A 25,869-nucleotide genomic window follows, 5' to 3' on the forward strand; every position below is an offset into this window, starting at 1 on the left:
TCACCCTTCTTCTCATCACCCTTCTTCTCATCACCCTTCTTCTCATCACCCTTCTTCTCATCACCCTTCTTCTCATCACCCTTCTTCTCTTGACTTCTCTTTTCCTCATTCGATTCCCCTGTTTCCCCCTTACCTTTAGCCTGATTCTTCTTCTCCTCCTCCTTGGCCTTCTTCTCCACCTCCTTCCGCTTCTCTTCTTCCCGCTTCTTTTCTTCCTTGATCCTTTCTTTCTCCGCTTGCTCTTCCTTGGCCCAGTTGCGGTACTTATTGGCCTGGTCGGGCTTCCCCTTCAGCCGCTCCTTCAGGTCGGCCGTCGTCAGACGAGTGTGCCCCTCACCCACCTTGGCCCGGCCAACTAGGCTGATCAGCAGGGCCACACCCACGACTGCCGTCAGGACGAAGCGGTAGGTACCGTACCACGGTGGTGCCCAGCCCTTGACGGTCGCGCGGGAGTCGGCGTAGTACAGGGCACAAAAGGCGGCGAACTGCGTCGTCAGCGCCCACTCGGTGGGGAGGAAGATTGTGGGCCACGCCACGGCGGGCGCAAAGACGCCGACGCCGTATCGGAGCCGTGTACGGTCATGAGAGGCCTGCTTCTCGGCGAACTCCAGTCCCCAGTGTATGGCGCCGAGGAACGAGATAATGATGGCGCCATATCCGACTTGGATAGGCTCGAGAATCTGCAGCCAATGTGTAGCGGATTCGTGGCTAAAGAGAATGCTGTTGAGAAAGGCTGACTGTGTGGGCCATTGGGTGTTGAGATTCCACGAGAGGAAGACGGTGGAGAGAGAGGTTGCGAGATAAGGTAGTGTGCCTGCGAGGCCGAGTCCGTATGCCTCCCGAGGAACTGTAGCTAAGGCGAAGGTCTCCTTGATCGTGTTCTGTGGGTGCCGATAACATTAGCTTGGACACGGGAAGCAAGGAGACAGAACATGACATACCAAATCGCCCCTCAAGCCCTCCATGACGTCGACTTCGGCGCCTGGCTGTGGTGGGCTACTCTCAAGCACGCTACGGACGCTTGAAGTGCTTGACACCTCCTCTGGACGGGCTTCAAGCTTCCTCTGAGCCAGTTCCCTCTCGGATTCCCGATCGATCCCCTTAGGCTGCAGCGGTGGCTTTGTGGACATGCCGCGGGCCGAGATTTGAAGGAGGCAGGACCGTGCAGCTACGCCAGAACTTGGAGGGTGTGATGAAGAGACCCGGGTCAACAATAGAGATGGCTGTGCTCGAAGGGCTCGAGTTTTAAGGGCAATGGTCGGGGTAGCGAGGACCCTGGGCGGTCGTGCCGCGCGCATGGTGGTAGAGAGCATCGTTAAGGGGGAAAGGAAAAAGAAATGGACACGAAACAAGTGTTGAGATGTCAAGTAACCCGAAGGTGTCGCCAATGATGGATGCTCAGGGCAGATTCGCTGGCCAGCAACGGATGCAAACAGTCGAAAGACGCAGCAGCAGGTGAGATTGCAGCGCGAACGGGTCTGGACGTTTGGGCGAAAACATGGCACCCAACAAGTATTCGCTTCGTTTATCAGAATGTAAACGAAGAACACCACAAGAGTCCATAACCTGGCCGTGAAATAGCCAACAGCATCGCTTCATACAGGTTGTGGTACGCCGGCATGTCGGCATTCCAAGTTCGATGCGGTCGAGAGCTGCGTTGGCTGCCATGACGTAATTGTACCCTCGACTCGGAAGCTGGAGGTGAAGGTGGGCCACCAAGCAATTGGCGGGGGAGCAGGAGGGGCATGCTAAAAGAGCCCCGACCGTGAAAATAAAAAGAAGCAATACAAAACCCACTCGGTCCATTCCTAAAGCGCGACAAACCAACATACTGGTTGAGAACGAATTTTGATAGAGATACCCAAAATGTCTTACACATGAATTATTACGGGTAGTCGCAGTCAGAATCGCTGCCCTCTTTTACTCGACACACGTGTAGCCGGTTCATCTGTTCAATCGACATCGTCCCACAATGTGGCAGTTGCATCCACCCCACTGCCGTGCAACTGTGACAAGGGTGAACAGCGGCCCGAGCTTCGGGTTTTACTGTGGGCCCGGGCAGCAACAGCAATGGGCACAGCTTGCAAGGCCACGACCCTTCATCGTCATCGGCACCTCGCGAGGGTTTGGAATCCCAACCCGCCGCTGCCACCACCAACTCGTCGCCTTCCTCCTCACTGCTGCAGTCTGCTCTTCTAAATTGTCACTTAAGAGACTTCTCTACATTCCCTAATCACGCATTTATCTGTTTAATTGCCCGTTTTCCAAGGTTCTCGTGAGTTCTTGGCTCCCGTCTCTCCCGGCGTCCCTCTCCGCTGCCTCTTCTTACACCTAAACCCTCACTAACTGGCGCTATTCAGACGGTGAGGCTTCATTCACAGAAGGCCGACCATCTCGGCTGTCCCCGCGGCTGTTGCATGAGACGAACGACTCCTTGACGGCAAAACGAGCTTCGATCTAAGCAGGCCCCAGCGACGATAATCTGAATTCTTCCCACCCCGACCCTGCAAATGAAACACGAGGCAGCAACGCGATAGACACTTATTACACGATCCTGGCCCGGGTTACGGCACCCCACAGTCAAGATGCTGGAAGGCCTGGTCGCGGGCCTCCTGAACCGCTTCTTGGGCATGTACGTCAAGAACTTTGATCCCACACAACTCAAGGTGGGCATCTGGTCAGGAGACGTCAAGCTCCGCAATCTCGAACTGCGACGCGAAGCCCTCGACCAACTCAAGCTGCCCATCAACGTCGTTGAAGGACACCTAGGCGAGCTCACACTAGTCATCCCGTGGTCCAACTTGCGCGGGGCACCTGTCAAGGTCTTCATCGAGGATGTCTTTCTGCTCGCCTCCCCCAAGGAGGAGGCCGAGTACAACGAGGAAGAGGAAGCCCGTCGGAAACAAAGGATAAAAATGGAGAAGCTCGACTCGGCCGAGCTGCTGAAGGAACGGTCGCAGGAGGGTCTCAGCCCCGAGGAGCAGAAGCGCACCCAGAGCTTCACAGAGAGCCTGGTCACCAAGATCGTCGACAATCTGCAGGTCACCGTCAAGAACATCCACGTTCGGTACGAAGACGCAATATCCGCGCCGGGCCACCCTTTTGCCCTGGGCATCACGCTCGAGGAGTTCAGCGCCGTCAGCACGGACGGGGAATGGACGCCCGCCTTCATCCAGTCTTCAACCAAAACGACACATAAGCTTGCCACGCTAGAGTCGTTGGCAGTATACTGGAACACAGATACCAAACTCATGGGCCCAGGGCGCGAGGCACACACACCAGGAACCGAGGTCACCCCACATGACCAGATACTGGAGAGCTTCAAGTCCATGATTGCGAGGGGTGACGGCGACCTATCTCAGAGCCACCAGTTCATTCTGAAGCCTGTCTCTGGCCAAGCAAAGATCGAACTTGACAAGACAGGAAGCCCCCAAGTGCCCAAGTTCAAGGCAAACTTGCTGTTTGACGAGATCGGCCTGGTGCTGGATGATCAGCAATACCGCGATGCTCTGATGATGGTGGATCTCTTCCATTACTTCATCCGACATCAAGAGTACAAGAAGTACCAACCCAAGGGCGTGACGCCAAAGGAGGATCCAAGAGCGTGGCTCAAGTTTGCCGGCGATGCTGTCCTTGGCAAGATACACGAGCGGAACCGCCGCTGGTCCTGGGACTACTTCCGTGAGCGCAGAGATGACAGGCGTCGGTACATCGAGTTGTTCAAGAAGACCAAGCAGAATCAACCGTTGTCTCCGCAAGAGAGCGATGACATGAACAAGTTGGAATGGAAGCTCAGCTACGAGGATCTCCGCTTCTGGCGCTCCTTGGCCCGCAATCAGCTCAAGAGAGAGAATGCCGAAGCGCTCAAAAATCGCCCTCCGCCTCAGAAGCAGCAACAGCAGGGCTGGTTGTCCTGGGCGTGGGGTGCGAAACCGCAGCAGCAGGAGAAGCAGGACGGGACCGAAAACATTCAAATCACCGAGGAACAGCGCAAAGAGCTCTACGAAGTCATTGACTGGGACGAAAAAACTGCGCTCGCCGCCGATGTCGACCAACCCAGGGACACGGTCAGGATGCAGATCGAGACTTCGCTCAGCACTGGCAGCTTTACGCTCAAGCAGAGCCCACATGAAAATGCCAGGGACCTGATCAGCATTCACTTTGATGTCTTCAAAGCCAAGGGCCTCAAGCGGCCCGACTCGTTCCTCGTGGACCTCAGCCTTGGCGGTTTCCGGGTCAATGACGGCACGACTCCCAGAAGCTTGTACAAGGAGATCGTTCGAGTCAAGGATGCGCCAACACGCGAGGCAGACAAGCGGTTGTCTATTGCCGAACTCGAGACGACTCGGGAAGAGGCCTTCTTCCAGTTCCAATTGGAGCAAAACCCCCTGGACGAGCAGGGCGACATCGCACTGACGGCCAAGCTAAAGCCCCTCGAGATTGTTTGGAACCCAAATGTTGTTATCGGAGTTGCGGACTTCTTCAGGCCCCCTGAGCGTCACATGGAGTCCATCAACGCGCTGATGGAGACTGCCGGCGCCACGGTTGAAGGACTTCGGGAGCAAACAAGGGCCGGACTCCAGTTCGCGCTCGAAGAACACAAGACTGTCAATGCCAAGTTGGACCTCCAGGCTCCTCTCATCATCGTGCCCGAAACCATCACCAGCAGGAGCGCGCCATGTGTGATCCTCGACGCAGGCCATATCAGTGTCACCAGTGAGCTTGTCGACAAGGAAACCACAAAGGAAGTCGAATCCAAACAAAGGCAGACATACACCGAGGAGAATTTCAAGCGGCTCGAATCCCTCATGTACGACCGCTTCCTTGTCAAGCTGACGTCCACCCAAGTCTTGATCGGTCCATCGGTCGAGGAAACGAAGCGGCAGTTGGTAGAAAAAGACGACCAGCGCATGTTTCACATTGTGGACAAGATCAATGTTGACTTCGTTGTGGAAACTTCAATCCTACCGAAGGCCCCCAACCTCACTAAACTCAGGGTTTCTGGCCACCTGCCTGTGCTGCAAGTGAGCGCGTCGGATTCCAAATACAAGACGCTCATGCGTATTATCGACATTGCGATACCTAAGTTCGGGGACAACGAGCCCACCCCGCCCCAGGACACTGCGGGACTCAAAAGACCTCGTCTCGCCAGCAGCGCGTCATCTCAGCCACGGGGATGGAGCGAGAGAAGAATCTCAACACCTCTCCTCCCATTTTCCACGCAGCAGGAGGCAATCATCCTTGAGGATGACGACATTGACGACCACGATGATAAGTTCGAGGATGCCAAGGACGGCTCATCTGGTGAACAGCTGAGGATACAGCAGCGCATTTTCGAGTTCAGGTTCACAGTGGACAAGCTGAAGGGCTCGTTGTACCGCAGCGATCCTGAAAGGAAGAGGCCCGACGATCTGCTTGTTGAGCTCGTTGCCGAGCACTTTGGCGTCGAATTCCATCTTCGGCCGTATGACATGGGCGCCGAGGTCTCGCTCGGCTCAGTCACCGTCGACGACTTCGTTGACAATCCACCTGCCGAGTTCAAGTCGATTGTATCGTCGGGAGATGTCGAAGACCGCCGAGATGCGAGGGACCTTGTGCATGTCAAGTTTGTCAGAGTCAAGAAAGAGTCTCCGGAGTTCATGACGGTGTACGAAGGGATCGAAACAAACGTCGACGTTGCCATTTCTACTATCAACCTGGTCGTGACGCGAAAGACCCTACTCACTCTGCTCGACTTCATCCTCGTCACCTTCACCAATTACCAACCCGCTGATGGCGCTGCTTCCAGAGCCCTCGCGGACCAGGATTCGGAGCCGGATGTCGTGGAAGAATCCCACTCGCCCGTCGAGCAGCCTGAGAGTGGAGCCATCAGGGTCAAAGTTGATCTCAAGAGTATACGGCTCATCCTGAATAACGACGGCATCCGGCTGGCAACCTTGTCGTTCAATCATGCTGATGTCGGAGTCTTCCTGCTCGGCCGGTCCCTGCGGGTTTGGACAAAGCTTGGAGACTTGAGCTTAGTAGACGACGTTAACCTCGGCGTTTCTCAGGACTCAAGCCTGCGCCAACTCGTCACTATTCAAGGAGACGAGCTCGCCGATTTCCGATACGAGACATTCGACCCCACAATATTTGAAAAGTACCCTGGTTACGACTCGTCCATCTATCTGCGGGCCGGATCTGTCAAAGTGAACTTCGTTGAAGAGCCGTTTCGCAAGATCGTCGATTTTCTCGTCAAGTTTGGCAAAATGCAGGCCATTTACAATGCTGCACGTCAAGCCGCCGCGAACCAGGCCAGCCAGCTGCAGCAGAGCCAAAGCCGCATCAAGTTCGATGTTGTGGTCAAGACGCCCATCGTTGTGTTTCCCCGCGTCATCTTCTCAGAGAGGCCGAAAAGGGATGTCATCACAGCCTATCTCGGAGAAATCTACGCGCAGAACAAGTTTGCACCACTTGACGACTCAGAGAACTCGGAGATTGGGATGAAGCTGTCTGCCGGCATCCGAAACATCAGGTTGACGTCCAACTTCCACTACAGCGATGACCGGGAAGAAGAGTTGCAACTCATCGAGCATGTTGATCTCGGGTTCAAAATCACGTATGCTGAACACAAAGATGGCGTCAAGCGGCCAGACCTGGAGATCGAAGGCTCCATGACCGATTTCAACCTTCGCATCACATCACACCAGCTCCGCGCTCTCCTGGAGATCTCCAGATCCGTCCCTGCCGTGTTCGCCGGCGATGTCGAACAACACACTGCGGAGGCCGAGCGGGATGTCGGTGGCGCCACCCTTGCGCGTGCTAGAACCATGCCGGGCTATGGCGGCGGCAATGCAAACGAGAAGCGGATCGACATGAGCCCGGAACTCGGCACGCACGGAGAAGCTTGGACGAAGTTGGACCTCATATTCACGGTGAATGAGATTGGCCTGGAGCTGATCAACTCCTCCGAGGACGCACCCGTCGGTGACCCCCATGCCGCCAGCCTGTCCAGGTTCAGCCTCAATGCCAGCCGCCTGAAGACCCGCATGGACTCAAACGGCAGCCTCGAAGCCGAGTTCGTTATCCAAGCTCTCACAATTCACGACACGCGCCACCGGGAGACGAACAAGTTCCGGCGCATCATGACGAGCAGCAACAACAGCGTCGAACAGCTGATGGCTAGCATCACAATGTCTGGTGGCAAGGATCGAAACGTTATTGCCATGGTCGCCGTCGACAGCCCCCGGTTCATCTTTGCGCTTGACTACCTCTTCGCAATCCACAAGTTTATCACCGTTGGCACCGAAGTGGTCGAACCGGATCTTCCCGAGAGGAGTCCACTGGAAAGCCCAGAGGAAATGAGCGACGCGGATTCCGTGCAGGTCCATAACTCCGTTCGACACTCAGAAAGAAGCAGCAGCCAAGCAATCCGGTCGATCAGCCAGCAGCCAGAGCCAGAGCCGCAAAAGGAGGAGGGAAAGATGACCTTAGCCTACCGGGTCAACGTCGTTGATGCACAGGTCATCCTGATCGCCAACCCGCTGAGTTCCAGTTCGGAAGCGATTGTCTTGGGAACGAAGCAAGTGGTCCTGTCCCAACAGCACGCCCTCACATTCCAGGTCTTCCAGTGCGGCATGTTCCTTTGTCGCATGGACCGTTTCGACGACTCGCGCTTGAGAATCATAGATGATTTCTCCATCCAAATGTCAATGGACACTTCACAGCCCGCAACGACAAAGCTCCACGCCGATATCGAGCCGCTGATTCTCCGGTTATCGCTCCGAGATATCCTCCTTGTTATGCAGACGATAGCCAAGGCCTCGGAGCTCTCGGGAGCTGCCGTTGTCGACAGGGAGGCCACGGCATCGGAACAGAAGGCGAAGCAGCTCAAAGCACCTGGCCCAAAGACGAGAACCGCTAGCGGCAAGGCCATGTCGGCATCGGCTGCAAGGACAAGGCGGACAAGCAAAAGCGCAGGTAGCATCATGCAGAAGGGTGCAGCTCCGCCTCCCCACGACATCGTCAAGCCGCCGCCAAGATACGAGGAGCTCACCGTCTCAGTCGATGGGGTTCGTGTTGTGCTGCTTGGCGATATCCACGAACTTCCCATTCTCGACATGAGCGTCAAGAACTTCACGGCCAGTGCGGAGAACTGGTCATCAAATTTGAAAGCGGAAACGGCCATCGAGATGTACACAAACATCTACAACTTTGCCAAGTCTGCCTGGGAGCCTCTAATTGAGCCTTGGCAGGTTGGACTCGGAGTCGCGCGGGATCAGAAGACAGGGGTCATGTCGGTAGACCTGTCGTCCAAACGCAACTTCGACGTGACCATCACCACCGCCACCATCGCTCTCTTGTCCAAGTCTTTTGCCTTCTTCGCGCAGGACCAGGACGTCCTGAGCAAACCTCGTGGGGTTGAGGCGCCCTACCGGATTCGGAACCACACCGGCTTCGACGTCGTAATCTACGCTAAGCGGCAGAGCAGCGCGGAGATAACTTCTCTGCGCCTGGCGGATGGCCAAGAAGTGCCTTGGAGTTTCGAAGACTGGGAGAAAATGCGGGAGAGCCTGATCACCGAGAACGCCAGCGCAAACAATGTGTCGGTGCAGCTTGAAGGCAGCGGCTTCGACATGGTTAAGAACATCCGGCTCACGCGCGAGGGCGAGTTCCTGTCCAACTTAAAGCCGAAGAGGGATGGTGTTCTGCACAAACTCCTAGTGGATATCAAGTTGGGCACCGACAACATCAAATATGTGACGCTGCGCAGCCCGTTGCTGGTCGAGAACGAGACGGATCTCCCGGTCGAGCTTGGTGTCTACGATGCCCATGAGGGCCATCTGCTCAAGATCGAAAAGATTGCCCCTGGTGAGAGCAGGCCGGCTCCGGTTGGGGCGGCCTATCTGAAGAGCCTGCTCGTCCGCCCCGATCCTGGCTTCGGCTACGGCTGGGGCAGTGACTCACTGTGGTGGAAGGATCTGCTTAGGCGGCCGACCAAGACTCTGGTGTGCAAAGGAGAGCATGGCGAGCCCTTCTATTTCCAGATGTCCACGCGCTGGGACAAGTCCAACCCAATGACCAGGTGAGATCTTGTGGCCTTGTGACGTGACGAGTGAAGCTGACAATCGCAGGAACTATCCTTACATGCGGATCAAGTTGTCTGCGCCGGTCACGCTGGAGAACCTGCTACCCTATGACTTCAAGTATCGGATATACGACAAGAACACGAAGAAGGACTGGTCAAACTTCCTCCGCAAGGGGGGCATCAGCCCTGTGCATGTTGTCGAGCTTTCCCATCTTTTACTCCTGAGCGTCGACATGCAAGACACCCCCTTCAAACCCAGCGAGTTTGCTATCATCAACGCCGGCGAGACCGACGATTTCAAGAAGGAGACGCACCTTGTCTGTCGTGACGATGCCGGCATGGCGTTGAACCTCAGACTACACTACTTCCGCATCCCGGACAGCGGCGGCGCGTTCAAAGTCACGGTCTACAGTCCTTATGTCGTCCTTAACAAGACGGGGCTGGATGTGAGCATCCGCTCCAAAGGTTTCGTTCAGCACGCGAAAGCTACGGCGGGTCAGACACTCATTGACTTGGGGGACGGGAACGAGCACAAGGCGCGGCCAATGATGTTTTCGTTCAACAGCGATGACCACAGGAACCGAGCCGTCCTGAGGGCTGGCGATTCGGCATGGAGCAAACCTCAGAGTTTCGACGCCATTGGAAGTACCACCGAGGTCGCCCTCCAGTCGGCCGGCAAGAACGCAGAGATCCACCTCGGCATCACGGTCGACTCGGGCCTGGGCAAATACAAGATGGTCAAGACGGTGACCCTGGCGCCGAGATATGTCATCCAGAACAGACTTGGAGAGGACATCAACGTTCGTGAGCCCAGCTCGTCCAGCGTGATGTCGCTGAAGAGCGGCTCCCTCCGGCCACTACACTACCTCCAGAGGGGACCCGTCAAGCAACTGTGTCTTTGCTACCCCGGCGTCGACACGCAATGGACGGCGCCTTTCAACATCTCGGATATAGGCACGACCCATCTCAAAATTGCCCGGCCTGGCCAACGGCAGCGGCTTGTTCGGGTTGAGATCCTCATGGAAGACGCCACCATTTTCCTGAATCTCAGCATGGAGCACAGGAACTGGCCATTCTCCATGCGTAACGAGAGCGACACCGAGTTCACGTTTTACCAGGCCAATCCCGACATCGACGAGGATGTCACCGAGGACCATTCCGGGTGGAGGCCCGTCAGGTACCGTCTCCCACCGCGTAGCATCATGCCGTACGCTTGGGACTTCCCGGCCGCCAAGCACAAGGAGGTGTGCATCAGCGCGTACGGCAAGGAGCGTCATGTCAAGCTGCAGGAGATCGGGAATCTGTTGCCCATGAAGTTCGTTGGCACCAACGGTCAGGCAAAGATCATCGACATTAATGTTACTGCTGACGGGCCGACGCAAACGCTCATCTTGTCCAACTTTAAACAGTCAAAGAGTTTGTACCGCCAGCGGTCTAACGCCGGATCGACCAGCAGCCGTGAAGGCTTTGAGGCGAAGGAACTCGACACCAACACGACGTTCAGGGCACAGCTGAGGCTGTCTGGCATCGGCATCTCGCTCATCAACTCACAACTGAAGGAGCTGGCGTACATCACCTTCAGAGACGTGCAGCTCCGGTACAGTGACTCGCCGATGTACCAGACGGTGAGCCTGGCGGTAAAGTGGATCCAGATCGACAACCAACTCTACGGCGGCATCTTCCCGATGATCCTCTACCCTAGTGTGGTTCCAAAGAGGGCACAGGAGATCGAGGCACACCCCTCGCTACACGCAATGGTGACCAGAGTCAAGGACGACTCGTATGGTGTCGAGTATATCAAGTACGCCACCGTTTTGGTCCAGGAGATGACTGTGGAGCTTGATGAGGATTTCATCTACGCGGTGTTGGAGTTCTCCAAGATCCCCGGCGCTTCCTGGTCGTCGACTGACGAGGAGGATAAGTTGTGCGATGACAACATCGACATACCGCAGCCGAAGCAGCAGCAGGCAGGTCGGGACATTTACTTTGAGGTGCTCAACATTCAGCCTATGCAGCTCGACCTCTCGTTTGTCCGGACCGAGAGGGTCAACGTGGAGGATAAGACCTCGTCAAAGAACCCCATCATGTTCTTCTTCAACGTCATGACCATGGCGCTGGGCAACATCAACGACGCTCCCGTGCGGTTTAACGCGCTGATGCTGGAGAACGTGCGCGTCTCCATTCCGGTGCTGATCCAGAACATCTCGAACCACTACAGCCAAGAGGCGCTGTACCAGATCCACAAGATCCTGGGCAGCGCCGACTTCCTCGGCAACCCCGTCGGGCTGTTCAACAACATCAGCTCCGGTTTTGCCGACATCTTCTACGAACCGTACCAGGGGCTCATCATGTCCGACAAGCCAGAAGACTTTGGGCTCGGTCTCGCCCGCGGCGCCGGATCTTTCTTCAAGAAGTCCGTTTACGGCTTCAGCGACTCATTCTCCAAAGTCACAGGCAGCTTCGCCAAAGGCCTCGCAGCAGCAACCTTGGACAAGCAGTTCCAAGACAGGCGGCGCATCACCCGGGCTCGTAATCGGCCCAAGCACGCCCTGTTTGGCGTCACGGCCGGCGCCAACAGCCTCTTCACATCCGTCGCCTCGGGCGTCGGCGGCCTCGCGCGCAAACCACTCGAGGGCGCCGAGCAGGAAGGCGCTCTGGGTTTCTTCAAGGGCATCGGGAAAGGTGTTGTCGGGCTCGCCACGAAGCCGGCCATTGGCGTGCTCGACTTCGCGTCCAACGTGTCGGAGGGCGTGCGCAACACGACGACGGTGTTCGACGGCAGCGAACTCGACCGTGTGCGCCTGCCGCGCCACATCCCAGCCGACGGCGTCGTCCGCCCTTATTCCCAGCGCGAGGCGCTCGGCCAGAGCTGGCTCAAGCAGGTGGACAATGGAAAGTACTTTGACGAGGCGTACATTGCGCACCTGGAACTGCCGACCGAAGACATGGTGGTCATGGTGACGTATGCGAGGATCTTGCTGATACGCAGCCGCCGGCTGCAGACCGAGTGGGATATCCCGCTCAAGGACGTGCAGACGATTGCCAAGGAGAGGACGGGGTTGAGTCTCACGTTAAGGGGTGGGACGAATGGGCCGTTCATCCCCATTAGTGAGGAGAGTGGGAGGACGTTCATCTATCGCATGATTGCGGTTGCGGTTGAGGAGTTCAATCGCAGGTTTAAGGGCTTGGAGTAGGGTGCCGACTTTTTCTTTGTTGAGCTCGTGGGCTGGGTCAAGACTCGGAGGGAGAAGCGGTGGCGGAGGCGGAGGCGGAGGACGCATAGGCCGGGCGTCCTGACCGAGCCAACGGAAGAGGCGGATGGAAGTTTGTGAAGCCCCCTAGTAGCACTGAGTGTTCTTTGTATCCTCACTTACCTAGATTTTGCATGGCGTTGACGATCAATATGTGACGAGAACAAGAAATGATCGTTCAAGTTACTCACCTGGCCCCGGTGCTGTCTGGTCAGGTCCTTGACATGTCTGCGCTCAACCACCATATCCCGTTATGGGGCAGTTGAAACCCATGGAGAGTCAAACCACACCCTTCCCGGCTGGTGTAGGATAACTTTATTCCGATTCTCGGGATAGGGGCTTCGATGGTCCAACGTCAGGTTACCCAGAACCCATAACCGATACGATGAGTTTAGGGTTAGGCTGTGCTTCCAGGGTGGGGGCCCCTTTTGTGTTATATATCGATAAGATAAGGATGTCCGCCCTGGCATTGGCGCGGCAGATCGTCCTGCAACCCGAGCCGCTCCTTCCTCACACTCAACATTCTCAGCACAGAGTGACCATACTTCACACCTATCCAGAAGGTATCCATCCCCAAGTCCGCATTTTCTTTTTTATCGTATCAACGCTATCTTAGCCGCACACAGGACAAATCTGGGACAGCACACATCAGACGAAAAAGGGCGAAGGAGAGGCCGGCGCCATGGGCACGGTCCAAGAGATTGTCGAGCCGCAGTGCCAGGCGCTCAATCTCTCGGATTCCCAGCGGTGCACGTCACAGGCTACTGCCTACGACAACCTGTTTTGCAGATTCCACGCCAGGCAATGTTTTGGCCTCTATATGGGCTACAAGCGCCGCAATGCCGAGCTGGACGCCCTGGCCGCCCAGGAGCCCGAGTTTCTGCGCGCATCCAAGATACCGCGAGCCAGCCATACCTTTGAAGGCATCACGTCCGAAGACCACATCCGTGACGTGCACGAGTACCTGTTCAAGCAGTATGTGTTGCTGGGAAAGGTCATCTCGGCCCGCAAGCTGCACCACAAGCACTTCTTCTCCCTCGAGATGGACTATGGCCACAAGGCCTACCTGGACAAGCTCGTCAGCACCCGCCACTCGGTCCTCAATGCCCTGGAGAACCTCGAGAGGCGGACCACCCAGCTTCTCTACGAGGAAGAGAAGTGGTTCACTTGGGTGCGCCAGGTGCAGGATGACGAGGACCAGAACCGTGAGAAGGAGCAAAAGAAGGTCAAGCTCGAGGCCGCCCTGTTCCGCCGCCACTGGCGCGAGATGGAGGCACGGCTTGCCGCTTCCCGGGAGAAGGAGGACAGGAAGCGCCAGGAAGCATATCTAGACGAGGTCTGGAAGGAGCGCATGGCGGCCGACTCTGACGCTGAGGGCTGGGATCCCATCGAGGACATGCTCGAAGAGGACAGGCAGCGCTACCTCGATCTCATCCGCCATTTTCTGTGGATGGATCCTCCGGCGCGTGAGGGGGTCGCGGTCCAGGAGCCGGATGGGCAGCCTGAGAAGGCTCCTGAGCCTGCTCAGGAAACTGGGGCAGCTCATGGCGACGGAGAGCAACCACCGTCGGGGTCCGCCAAGAAAACGAAAAAACGAGGCGGAAAGAAGAAGAACAAGGCTGGGCAGTCCAGTGTAGTTGCATCGCAAATCGCATCAGGGACGCCTATCGTTGACAAGCTGGCCGCCAGCACAGCAGCCAAGCTCAAGAGCGAAAACCGAAAGATGAAACAAGAGCTCGAGTTGAACAAGGCCAGGATTGAGAGCAAGGAGGAGATCTACAAGAGGCTCAGGGAGGGCGTAAAGAAAGACTACAGCCACGTCGACGGGCCCATGATCGTGGGGACGGCCAACAATCCGCATGAACTGATTGATCGGACGGCTCCGGTCAAGGACGAAGACATCTCGAAGCTCATTGCAGACATTACCGAGATCAAGATGTTTCTCTTCTGTCGGCAGGTCATGTCACACCCGGCCCTCCTGCCAGCAGCGCTACGCGCCAACAGTGTCGAAGAGTTTCTGTCGGACCCCTCCATCGCCGACTCGGATCTCCGCGACCTCTGCCTCCAAGTCGAGCAGCCGACCTACGAGGCGCTCCGTGATGCCTGCGCAGACTTTGTGCGCGGAGACGAGCCTGACGACGACGACAGGAACCATCACGAGGATAAAGTCGACCTTCGGCCAGCCGCCGAGTATATCCGCGACCAGATCCGGTACGATGACTTGGGACACGACTTTCCCATTCGGGCGCTGAGCGCTCTGTATCGCGAGTCTAACCCCAGCCAGAAGCAGCTCCTGGACGCAGTTTCCAGTGAGAGCGAAGCCAAGGAGAATGAGAGGAAAATGAAAGTACGCATCTGTGGGCGCACCATCTGGAACTACGCTAGCCAGAGGAGCATGGCCCGCTCCGGATGGCTGCATTTCTCCATCATGGCCAAGGACTGTGAATTTCAGGATGCCATCGGCCTCTGCCGCAACTGGGACGAGTTCTTCGAACTGCACATCTTGACGCTGTGGCAGTACTTCCCCGCCTCCAAGTGGACAGGATGGAGCGGAAATTACCTCACCGAAGAGTTGACCCAACTGGTAAGTTCGCTTCTTCTTCCCTCAATCTCCCATGGTGGCGCACAAAGTCAAGGCAGTGCACGTGACAACAGCTGACCGCGATGTCGGACCAACACCCAGGGGTTCGTGCCCTTCTATATGGACACCTCCGCCCGAGAGCATACGACGTACAACCACCTCGGCAGCCTGTCTCGCAAGATGCTGCGGCGGCAGCATATCATCACCGAGTCGCGGAACTACGTATGTGCACACATGAAGCGCAACGACCCCGTCACCCGGCGATTTATCCAATATGCCGTAATGCGTCCTGGAGAGCACTTTATCCTGGTTCGCGATGGCATCGACGGCCGCATCGTCGTGGCTCCGGACAAGAAGCACCGCTGGCTGGTGCGCTCGAGACGGGGCGTCACGGCCACGGGCCGCAACCAGCACGACGACAACTGGTACATTGAGCTCGCTGTCGATCCTGGCTTCTTTGCTGTGACCGAAATGGCGCGTGACTGGCACTTTGGCTTCGACAGTTACTACGAGATTTACATGTGGGACCATGTGCCTGGGCAAAGTCCCATGGATTTGTACCACCGTATCAATGAGGTTGGTGCCGTCATTCTAACACAGCTGCCCTGCTGACGATTCCGAATGAACTCTTGTCACTGACGGTGTACCCATCTAGATGTTGAGTAAAGCCCGCCGTATCAGGGGCCACCGGGACAAATATGCCCACATGAAGCACATCATGGAGACTCTCACCCGCGAACAGGACACCAAACGAGTCCGTCAGATCAAGCCCGGCGAAAACGCCAAGAGCTTGTACGACGAATACCCTGGACGAGATGCCGAGTTCTGGATCAAGACGACCAAGTCCGGGCCGATGATCAGGACGAATGAGGACATTGCACCCGGCGTCAGCCCCTACCTCTACTACAACGACACGGATGCTGCCGAAGACGCCGTGCTATTCGAGGAAGAACTGCAAGAAGGCTTCCCCGAGAACATGCCGTTTAGAGAAATCAACAACCCTCTCCGGCAGCTCGAGGAGTCGCGTCTGCCTCTGAACGTGATGAACAGGACCATCAAACACCTGGAAGACTCGATGCCCCCGGAACTGGCTAAGGCTTTTGGCGTCAACCGGAGGCTCGACGGCGCCGGCGAGGAGTCCACCGGTTCATCTCGCTCTCTGTCCGAATTTCAGCCATACGTCCCGGGGTGTGGCCAGTTCCCGTACAGTGTGCCTCCCATCTGGGAGCAGGCCTACAAGGGAATTGCCAGTGCTGCCAGAGATGCCGAACGTGCCCGTCTGCTGAAGAGGTTGAGTTTCTCGTCTGCCCGACTCAAGCTGTCCGACGACGAGATCAACGGAATGTCTGGCACGCAGGAGATTATGGAAAGGGACAGATCCTACGGTGAGCCCATACTTCAATTCGAGCTGCTTGCCTCCTCAACCAATCAAGACGCGGTGCTAACCCGAAACTGCCCAGTATATAAGGATTCCTTCCACCTCGGAGACCTCGAGCCTGGCGCCCAGGATCGGTACAAGGAGGCCATGGACCTCATTATTGGCGTGCAAAAATACCAGTCTCCTCGACCAGATGCCCATCTCGATTGGGCCTGGTTTTGCATGGAACTCGTTGACTGGGTAAGCCTCGAGCTGTACTACGATGAGTACGACCCAGAGCCCCTGAGCCCCTGGCCGCACAGGTACATCGTGCAGGATATTGTGCAGGCCTTTACGACCATGGGTTTGTTCTTCCCTGGTGTCCGCGAGACGTCCATCATCCAAGAGTTCCTCGAGTCTGAGCAAGGAAAGGGCTTCAAATTTAGCAAGATTTTTGATGCGGCTTACCGATGCTCGAAGCGGCCGGATGTGCGGACACGCACAAGCTGTTCTTATCGGCCCAAAGCGTTCTGGAAGGACTGGGAGAATTTGTACGGGGGTGAGAAGCACTGGCAGGACGAGTACCCGTTCGACTGGGCCATGACGGTCAAACCCATCATTGCAAAGCGTAAGCGCCACCTCCCTTTTCTTCTCGGGCACCCGCTCGTGGCTTTAAACCACTGAGAGCACCAAGACACCAAGCTAACATGTCGAACGACGCAGTGTATAAAGCGGGCATGATAGCGCCCGCAGTTCTCCAGGCCACCCGCTCTCTCGTTCCTGGCTTCGCAACCGCCAGCATCGAACCCCACCGCCCGGGCCAGCTCGACCTCTTCATCAAGTTCTACAACCTGGACGAGTACTGGCAGAATGTGCCCCCAACCTTTATCGACTACAAGGACTGGCCGGAACTGCTGCCCGCGGCGCGCCACTTCGCCAGCAAGTGCAAAGCGAACGGTAAATTGGCCAGGTTCACGCTCCTCCGCCTGTGGTCGGCGCCGCACTTTTACCCGCTCATGATGACGCTCTCGCGGCGGCCGTCGGCCTCGTTCGTCGACCCGACGGGCCGAGTCTGGGAGTGGAAGTTCATCCCCAAGGACATGGCGCTGAGCGAGTGGAGCATCCACAACGCCGTCTTGCTGCGACTGGGCTACCTGCGCGAGCAGATGATGGGCCTCGGGCTCGGGTTCCAGGTCCCGCCCGCCGAAAAGAAGTTGGCCGAGGTCAAGTTCAGCGGGCAGGACAAGTGGCAGCGCGGGCGGTGCGAGATGGACGAGCGGGTCGTGCAGCGCGGGGATTTGGTTCTGGTTATGGGCGAGGATGAGAGGGATTTACTGCGGTGGAGTACCGTGGTGACGTTTGCGCTGCAGACGAAGCCTTGGAGCAAGGAGGTGGATTTGTGGAAGAGCTTTGTCAATGTGGATCTGGACTTTTTGGAGGGATTGGATGAGTTTTGGTTGGATTAACGGTCCCCTGGGGGTCTATGTTTGAGAATTCCTGGGGGATGATAACGTCAGGCATTCAGTGAGTTGGATATGGGAGTCGATACTAATAATAGGTCGTTTACAATTCAACCCTGGTTTATTTGTTAGCGTGGCACATGGCAGGTCAAGTTAGAAAATGGAGAAAGGGGCTAACTATAAGGAAGAAGCGGAAAAGGTAGAAACATAAGAAGATGAAAAGAGATAACCAGTTATAGCTTGGAAAGACAAAAGATAAAAGAACTACGTTAAGTTAACGTTGAGCAAGTATAAAAAGGAAAAAATAGAAGGAGAGAAGAGAAGAGAAGTACATAGTTATCTAATAAAGTTTCTTATTTCCTTTCTAACCCACTCTAGCCGCCGGCCAAGGTGGGAATAGCACCGCAGGGAGCATTGTCCACGCGGCCTGCGAAACAAGATATACCGGAGACTGAGCTCGAGAAAGGGCGGGGGGGGTCGATTGCGGGCCTTCGGCCCGCGGAAGCCCACAGCAGTGGAAAAAGCCGCCATCACAATTGTAGTTTGGACGGGGGGACAGCCGACACGGACAGGGTAGTTCAGGAGGTTTGGGAGGAGAGGTGGCTCAAGGAACGAGGCTGTTGGGCAGCCACGAGGCTAGCCTACGACTTCAACCACCAGCAGGAAACCCTCTTCAAGGCAAGACTCCAAAGAGGCACGAGGGCCTAAGGAAAGTGAAAAGTTCACTGCTAGTCTAATTGTAACGGGCTTGGCCCGTAAAGGCCTCGGCAAACTCTCGGCCAAGACTCGAGATTCGGTGGACTTCTATCTTGTTCGATATCGGCGCACAGGCCAAGGATGTGGAAGTATAAGACGGCAGGTATCTTGCATAGTGTTTCACTCTTTTTCTTCTTCTCTCTCCATTCGAGACAAACTCGTAGAGTCGTCACCAGCTAGTTGCAATATACTCCTGGGACCGTTACACTAGATCCGAGCTGGGGCCATAAGCCTTCGGGACTACCTCTTCAAACCGGGGCGTCCCGTGTAACGGTCTCAGGCAGTATATTGCAACTAGCTGATGACGACTCTACGAGTACACTGAACTTGGAGAAGAAAAGGAGAGACGACAGACTCTGGTAGCTCGCAAGCATACTTATCCTCGTCGGCGCGCTGGTCTGAGCGCGTTGCTAGAAGGTTCGGTGGGCTGTGGGGCGAGTAGGAATAGCCTCATCAGGGGTCTTGGTATTGGCCGAGAGTCGCCGAGGCTCGCACCGGGCCCAGCCCGTTACATCCCGGAGCTCTTGACGCCGAGTTGGGAATGTGGGGAAGGGTGACAGACTGTCGAGCGCCTGGTGCTGTGGTGCCTGAGGCCACTGTTGGTTCGGAAGTGGGATAGAGCCAAGGTTCGAAGGCGAAGAAACTTTTACTCTCTTCTACAGGGAATTCCACAGCTGTCACGGGTCGTGACAGTGTGAGGTTCATGTGCGCAACTCCTGGTTCGACTGGACAGTTCGAACCACGGTCCCTCTTTTGAGGGTGTTACGCAGTGGTCAGTTGCGCCCACCCGTGACAACAGCTGCACCGCTAACGGAGAGGATCCTAGGCTGGCTGATGGACTCGGGTAGGCTACCGATGTACAACCTGGCTGGGAGGCTGGAGCCGGAGCTGATGGTCTGATGTCCCCTCCTTCGAAGGCCAGGAGGCCTTCTCTCTTTGTATTTGTGGGCTCACTCACTGATCGTGTTCTTGGTTGACGATATGGGGTTTTCATCCGACCCGCAAGGGCGCGGTTTCTTTTATAGTACTAGTTGAAGGTCCGGCACACCTTAGGGCATAGCGATGTAAGAATAATACTATTTCCTTTTAAAACTTGCACTAATAAACTAGGGTTCAAGTGTACCTAAGGTAGTCTAAAACTTTGGAGGTGGTGGTGTTAGTGGATGTCCACTGTGGACATGAGATGTGCCTGTTCGAAATCAGATGAAAACAAGACTAGAATCTTCGAGGCCCCTCGGTACGCTTTATGGCGCCATAAGTCGAGCGAGAACAAACACAGAACTAGCACGAGAGAAAAAGATGGAACGAAACTCAAAAAGCTTCGCCGAGCCGAGAACCTGGCATATCCCGCGAGAGTCGTGGGCCTCATATTTGGGAGGTTGATACAAGACGGCTTATTAGTACGAGGCTGACCCAAATCATGCACATACCTGTAGCTCACTCTCCCCTGACAGAGTTCTTGGCTGAGCCGTTCGTCTGACAAGGTTAAGGTGAGTAGGTAGGGAATGTGATTCGTATGAGCGCTAGGCACGGCACGACAGGCATTCGGAGCCTTACAGAAGACAGCAAGCATCTTGTTAATTCCGTTATATTGTTAGTCTGCGGAAACTATTCACAAAGATACCGGAGGGTCAGTAGGTCTTGTCGTTGCGGTTCATTCTCTAAGGCCGCGTTCAAGTTCAATATTAACAATCTAAAGGAGAGGGAAGACCCCAGATAATATCTCCCTCCGTCACAAGGTCGTACCAAGTGTCAACGGTAGGGTGCAGTGTCGCATACACACCAACGAGATCATCGATCTTAACCCGCTTTCTCAAGTTCCGTAACTCGTCCTCCTCCAGTACCTCCTCATCCTCCTCACCCTCGATGCAGCGAGCCTTCTCTCGCTCCTGTTCCATCAACATGATCTGATCTGCATATACAATCTTGCAAACGTACCCATCCCTCCTACTCGCCTTCTCATCGTCCACCACACTTTCCAAACTCTCCTCCTCGACGTGCGAAAATGTGTATATCTCAGATGATTGTTCAACGAAGGCGTAAGCACGCTGCCATACATCTCCTCCCTACCCGGGCCCCGGTGAACCCACTCCACAAACCGGCGGGTAGTCTCTATGATGTGAGCGCCTTCCAGCGCGGCGGCGTCCTCGATAATCGTCCAGCGCATACGGTCGTAGACGCTCTCCATTCTGCACTTCTCAAAGTATTCGCAGACGTGTCCCTTCGCGAGGGTGACAAACTTGTCCCATTTCTCCTGGAAGCGGTAGGTACAGCGGAAGATGACGAAGCCCCATTGAGAGAGGCCGGCCTCTTGGAGGCAGTCTTGGATTACAATGGCGTCTTGATACCAGCCAGGCGAGCGCTTCGTTTGATCCATATGTGCTACAACTTGACTGTAGGTTGAGAATGGGCGCGAATGTGGCTGAGATTTCGTAGAGAATGGAATGAATTGAAGATGAACGAGCTGCGGTGGGAAAGACGCGCGAGGGAAATAGATATTTATGAAAGTACGAGTAAGGTAGGCACGAGCCGGGCGCAGAGCTGGCCCCAGGGACTTCAGAAACAAGTGGATGTTCTCGGGTGCGACTGCTGTCTAATGTCGAGCCAGGCTGCTGGTTCAGAAGGGTGAATTCAGGTCTGGCGATTCAATGAGTGGAAACGGGTCATGGGAGCGTTTGGAAGTCGGAGAATCGCGAGCACAAGTGTCGAGGAGATTGATTGATGTACGGATACGAATGTGGCTCCTGGGCTTGCATTCCGCGGCGCGGCGGCAGACAAGGATCAGGATACACGTACTCATAATCCGTACATGCCACAGTGGGTGGTCAAAAGTATCCGAGCACCCCACTTCAATCAAACGCGAAGTCAGCGCGTCGCGACTACCACCTTTTCTTCAACTTTCCACACCTCGGCCGAATGAAGCTCAATTTAGACGATTTCGCCGGCCAATTGACGGCAAATCGCAGCCGGAATCAGGAGTTATCGCCTGGTATTTGGGCTGCAATATGCACGCTCGTGGCAGTAGGCAAAAGCGAGCGGTTCGTCGCAGGCTTGTTTCGCGTCTCCCTATCCACGGTACACTACGTCACTGAACACTGGAGAAAACACCATACCTTCGAACCCAAGCCTCGTAAGGCCGGCCCCTGTCGCTTATACGAAAGGAGAAGCGGTATATAATCTTGCTCGTTAAACGGAATCGAACTCTCGCTAAAAGGGCGCTTATGATTATGAGCGCTATAGGAAAGGTCGTCTCCTATTCTACGATCAAGAGATACCTCTACGCCAACAACGTACGTAAATAGATGGCAATAAAGCGGATACCCCTTTGCATGGAGGTAGCAAAAAATAGGTATGATTTTGCATACGATTGGCTTAAGAATATCGAGGAGTTCCTATAGGTTTATTATACTAAAGTTGTCCTTGATATCTTACCCGCTAATCAGTGCCTCACTGGACAAGTTGAGCTTTTACGGTCAGTGCGGGGAGATGGTGGGACGCCTACCTGCCTCAGGGGAAGCAAGGCTCTTTGTTGTCAAGCAGTCGACTATTATCTGGTTACGCGGGGCTGTAGGTGGGACACCAATTGCGATGGGGAAACAGAGACGTCAGTGTTGAGCAAGAAGCTCGGTTGCTTGGTGGGGAGTTTCAAAGCTCTGCCAGATTACGGTGGTTGAGAAATTCACAGCCAAGCTCGAAGCACTCGTACCGCAAAAACTCGATACGAATACCCAATAGTTAGATGTAAGTTTTGTTGCTGGATTGTCCCTCCCAAATTCCATCCTCCAACCGGCTACTCACTTACCGAGCCGAAGTGAATGTTATTTTCCTTACACACTGGTTCGAAGTTAGGAGAGTCCAGCGACTTGACCAACCCCACTTACTTTGTCTTCTATATAGTTAAGTTAGTTTCAAGTCCTTATACGATGGGCTGAGACTTACGTAACTGGCGTCCTGCCTGGTGGCAGACGGTCCATTTCCCAAAAGATGTCAGGCAGCTACTTCAACGAGATTTCACCAAAAACTATATGCTTCCTCCGAACCTTCAGCGAGGTTCGGTAACATCTCCTGACGTCAGGAATCCTATATCCCGAATGTTCGAGCCCTTCGGTTCAAAGTCAGATCTAGGTTCGATAATGCTTGCCGACCACCGGATGAATTTCATCAAGGGCATGTTAATCGGCTTGAACGATCCCATGAAAGTCAAGACCTTTGAAGATTACATAAAGCGTGGGTTGCTCTATGGGGAAAAAGATCTCACGATGTATGTGCTGGATTCTATCAAAACGGTCAGTTCTTCCGCCCTCCACCACCACTGTGCATGTTTTCGCCTCCGAGAGTTCGCCTGTCAGTTTTGCTAACCTAGTCCCTGGGTTTACTCTGCAGACCATCTCTGCTTTCAGATATCTCAGCCACCCTGAGGTGCGACGTGTTTTTGTGGACACCGCTACCAACATCCCAGCTCAAGCCGCTGTTATTGGGAAGCACACCATAGCCGCACCAAACCTCGACTATCGATGGGACGAATTCATGGCGGCTCTAACGAGGGCCGTGCCATATTATGGGCGAGATTGGGTTCTTGAGCGTATCTTGCATGTCTTCCAAGAGTATGGTTTGAAAGGAGGCAACGAGGACAAGTTTCGTCTGCTTGGGCAGTATCTTCTTGAACTTCCCAACATCAATATGCCATACCTGTGGTGGGACCCGGATAAGGTCAAAGCGAACCCGATAGTATGAGGTTTCAACGGATTGCGGTTTTTATTTTTCTGCGAAGTTACCTGTCTTTTGTAATCTTATATGGTCTCCCTAAGTACCCATACAATGATTGGAGTATCTTCAAACTCAACTTGCCATGTTTTTCTAGTGATCCCTTCGTTCACTTCCGTGCCGGGGCGACCCGATGCCATCTAACTCCGGGGAGGGCTTTTTGTGCAGTGCCGGGCCAGAACCGGAACCGGACCCGCCCAAGGAAACTGGTGCACATCACTATGGCGTGATCGAAGCACACGCACACCACGGGCACAACACTGTTGTCGCCGTCACGCAGCGACGACGCAAAGCATCACTATCCGCCACAGCGATGCATCAATTCCCCCGCGTCGGCTCAACCACCAACGCCCCCAAAGGATGTTGGAGCGTGAGCGCGTCCGTCTGCGCCATCGGTCCAGCCTCGATGGTGACTTGGTGGTGTCCGGTCAGCCTGAAAGCCAGCTTCTTATTGCGCGTTGTGATGATAATCGATCCGTTTCGGCTCTGTGGTAGGTACGTCGCGAATGGCCGGGTCAATGCAAACAAGCACCTGAGGCTGTGGCGTGTTCCAGCTGCCCCGCACGGACCAATCAACACCAGGCGCTGTGTAACAGCCTTGACCAGGGGTCCTGAACAAGGGGTCCCGAGCCACCCGCTTCGACGACCCACCGTCTCAAGTCTGAGGTTTCGGCGGCCAGCCAGTGTCGGCCGCTGAGCCGAAGTCGCCAATCTGTCACAAGCTTTTTTCGAGACGGCCAATGGCGACGGTACGTTGTCTGTGCGATCGCCACGGACACTCGAGACCAGGAGGTGTAGCCCCGGATTCCCATCTTTCCCATGCCGGGCATGCTCAGATTCCCATCTCCAGTCCCATGTCTGACCTTGGCCATGGCGTTTGGGGTGCAGTCTCGTTCAAGAGTGATGTGATCCCACCCGTTTCCACTCATGTGTGGTTCCTTTCTGTTTGCCGTCTCCTATCGTTCTCTCTCTTGTGTCCACCTTGGCCGTCCACTCCTTCCATTCTCACGCCTTCGCGCCCACTGTCCCGGGACCGCTCGCTGCTGGCTGGGCCAAGAGAGTGCTGGTCGCTGGGTGCAATCTGACATTCCTTTCTTCTCAATACGCTCTCTAATTCTATACTTCGTTTCTTGTCGCTGGTCAAACCCTCTTCTGTTTGGCCGTCGCGAGAAACTTGACCGAGTCACTTCGTCACGCAATACAATCTCTCACCTCGGAGTCAACACACACTTGACTACAAGTGGGCTGCGTCTTCAAATCGGTCCCGCCACCAAAATGGGCCAGAACCTCTCACTCTCGGAAAAATTTGCCTCCACCTCCAAAGCCACCCTCGCTCCCTGGGACCGCGAGGCCGATATCATCCTCGGCGTCATCTGGGCGTGCTGCCTCTACGGCATCGGCGCAATATGGTGCACTGTCGGCCTGCTGCGCCGATGGTCCGGACACCACGAAGAAAGAGAGATCAATATAATCTCGCTACTCGCCGCCTTCCTTTTGTCTTCTGGCTGGCCGGTCATATTGGTGTATTTCGCCATGTCGAATCGGGCCTGATTGGGGTATCGGACTTGGTCTTGCGATCATGGGGAAGGATCACGGTGGTGAAGACTTAATTGTAGGATTAGGGGATGGAATTGGGCTGTCGGATGAAACCAAGAGGAATAGGAGAGATTGGGCTTTACGGCTACGATGCAGCGATGATTAGGGGTCGGCTTGGACGGCAGGTCGGAGACTCAGGCAACTGGAACTGACTTACGCCGAACATACGACAGGAGCTGGGGAGGGCAAGGGTGAGCAGGGTTGCAGTACATGAGGAAATAAGAGAGGAGTTCTTCGAGCCATTGAACACGTAGTACACCGGTTACCTTGCTGAGACATGTTTGTATGTACGTGGGATCAGCTGAATCGTAGTGGTAACCTGAAATTCATGTAGATACCCTCGGCGATAGTGTGATTCACCAACTGCCCGTATCCAGTTTACCGCAACTCCAGCCAAATCAAGACAATAACAGCCAGGTCTACCCCCACATTACCTAAGTCTCCACTTCCACCCGCGAGGTTATCTCTGGCTAGGATCATCAACCCAAGACAAGATACACAAGTAAGAACACCGTGAAACACGGTCAGATAGTCCCGCTCCCGTGAATCCTGCAGCTCACCTACCTCTTGAGCCCTTGGACGGTCGGGATTCGCAAGTAGCCACGCTCGTACTCCAGCTCGGTCCGCCGACTTAAACTCATCCCATTCCCACTGATCCGCCGTGCTCAAGTGCAGCACTTCCCAGCCGGCCTCCCGGCACATGCCCACGAGGTCGGTAAGCATGGGTAACCCATGCCCAAACAGATTCAGGGCGGTCCGGGAAGGCCGCTCCCAGCACATTTCGCCTATCAGGACCCTGCCTCGTGGGACAATCGCGGCAAGTTCCTCCAGCATGGCTCTGCTCCCATTGAGCGCGTACGATGCGTTGATGCATATGCACGGTCTCATTCTCCTAGCCAATCCCTTGAGGGCTGCTCGATGAAGCCGACGTCACGCCCCCGGCTGTCGGCGGCTTGTTGTCCCCGGCGCAAGTGAGAGAGGCTGATGTCGACCCCTGTGACCGGATTTTCCATCGTGGTCTGCAAGGCACCGCGCAG

The 25,869-nt window shown here is 55.3% G+C and overlaps 7 protein-coding genes across 7 annotated transcripts in view; 5 read left to right on the forward strand and 2 right to left on the reverse strand.

The window, feature by feature from the left end:
- Positions 1-1,130, reverse strand: part of N657DRAFT_636413 (uncharacterized protein) — a gene marked incomplete at both ends in the record, with an annotated part of 1,362 nt that extends 232 nt beyond the window's left edge. Inside the window, 2 exons of the mRNA XM_062791422.1 lie at positions 5-881; positions 942-1,130. Coding sequence (XP_062644472.1) covers positions 5-881; positions 942-1,130 — 1,066 coding nt within the window. The remainder of the gene's footprint in view (positions 1-4; positions 882-941) is intronic.
- A 723-nt stretch (positions 1,131-1,853) lies between these two features.
- On the forward strand, positions 1,854-2,452 carry N657DRAFT_153271 (uncharacterized protein). The gene is made up of 2 exons (XM_062785977.1): positions 1,854-2,275; positions 2,361-2,452. The coding sequence occupies exon 1, from the start codon at positions 1,973-1,975 to the stop codon at positions 2,231-2,233; it is 261 nt and encodes an 86-aa protein (XP_062644473.1). The 5' UTR covers positions 1,854-1,972; the 3' UTR covers positions 2,234-2,275; positions 2,361-2,452.
- Positions 2,134-12,495, forward strand: N657DRAFT_692908 (vacuolar protein sorting-associated protein 13). The gene is made up of 3 exons (XM_062797189.1): positions 2,134-2,275; positions 2,361-9,064; positions 9,114-12,495. The coding sequence occupies exons 2-3, from the start codon at positions 2,586-2,588 to the stop codon at positions 12,259-12,261; spliced, it is 9,627 nt and encodes a 3,208-aa protein (XP_062644474.1). The 5' UTR covers positions 2,134-2,275; positions 2,361-2,585; the 3' UTR covers positions 12,262-12,495.
- A 505-nt stretch (positions 12,496-13,000) lies between these two features.
- Positions 13,001-17,722, forward strand: N657DRAFT_636415 (uncharacterized protein; the record flags this gene model as incomplete). Its single annotated transcript, XM_062791423.1, has 5 exons — positions 13,001-14,902; positions 15,002-15,475; positions 15,555-16,284; positions 16,360-16,884; positions 17,010-17,722. The coding sequence occupies 5 exons, from the start codon at positions 13,001-13,003 to the stop codon at positions 17,720-17,722; spliced, it is 4,344 nt and encodes a 1,447-aa protein (XP_062644475.1).
- Positions 17,723-20,140: 2,418 nt separating this feature from the next.
- Positions 20,141-21,237, reverse strand: N657DRAFT_648893 (uncharacterized protein). The gene has a single exon (XM_062793609.1). It carries the CDS (start codon positions 20,847-20,849, stop codon positions 20,370-20,372), a length of 480 nt encoding a protein of 159 aa, XP_062644476.1. The 5' UTR covers positions 20,850-21,237; the 3' UTR covers positions 20,141-20,369.
- Positions 21,238-22,327: 1,090 nt separating this feature from the next.
- Positions 22,328-23,287, forward strand: N657DRAFT_648894 (uncharacterized protein). The gene is made up of 3 exons (XM_062793610.1): positions 22,328-22,373; positions 22,438-22,758; positions 22,856-23,287. The coding sequence occupies exons 2-3, from the start codon at positions 22,498-22,500 to the stop codon at positions 23,204-23,206; spliced, it is 612 nt and encodes a 203-aa protein (XP_062644477.1). The 5' UTR covers positions 22,328-22,373; positions 22,438-22,497; the 3' UTR covers positions 23,207-23,287.
- Positions 23,288-24,511: 1,224 nt separating this feature from the next.
- N657DRAFT_579335 (uncharacterized protein) lies at positions 24,512-24,787 on the forward strand (the record flags this gene model as incomplete). Its single annotated transcript, XM_062789376.1, has 1 exon — positions 24,512-24,787. The coding sequence occupies one exon, from the start codon at positions 24,512-24,514 to the stop codon at positions 24,785-24,787; it is 276 nt and encodes a 91-aa protein (XP_062644478.1).
- Positions 24,788-25,869: the final 1,082 nt, after the last annotated feature.

The sequence above is a fragment of the Parathielavia appendiculata genome, assembly GCF_033297405.1.
Source record: "Parathielavia appendiculata strain CBS 731.68 unplaced genomic scaffold N657scaffold_15, whole genome shotgun sequence".
In the NCBI taxonomy this organism is placed as follows: Eukaryota; Fungi; Ascomycota; class Sordariomycetes; order Sordariales; family Chaetomiaceae; genus Parathielavia; species Parathielavia appendiculata.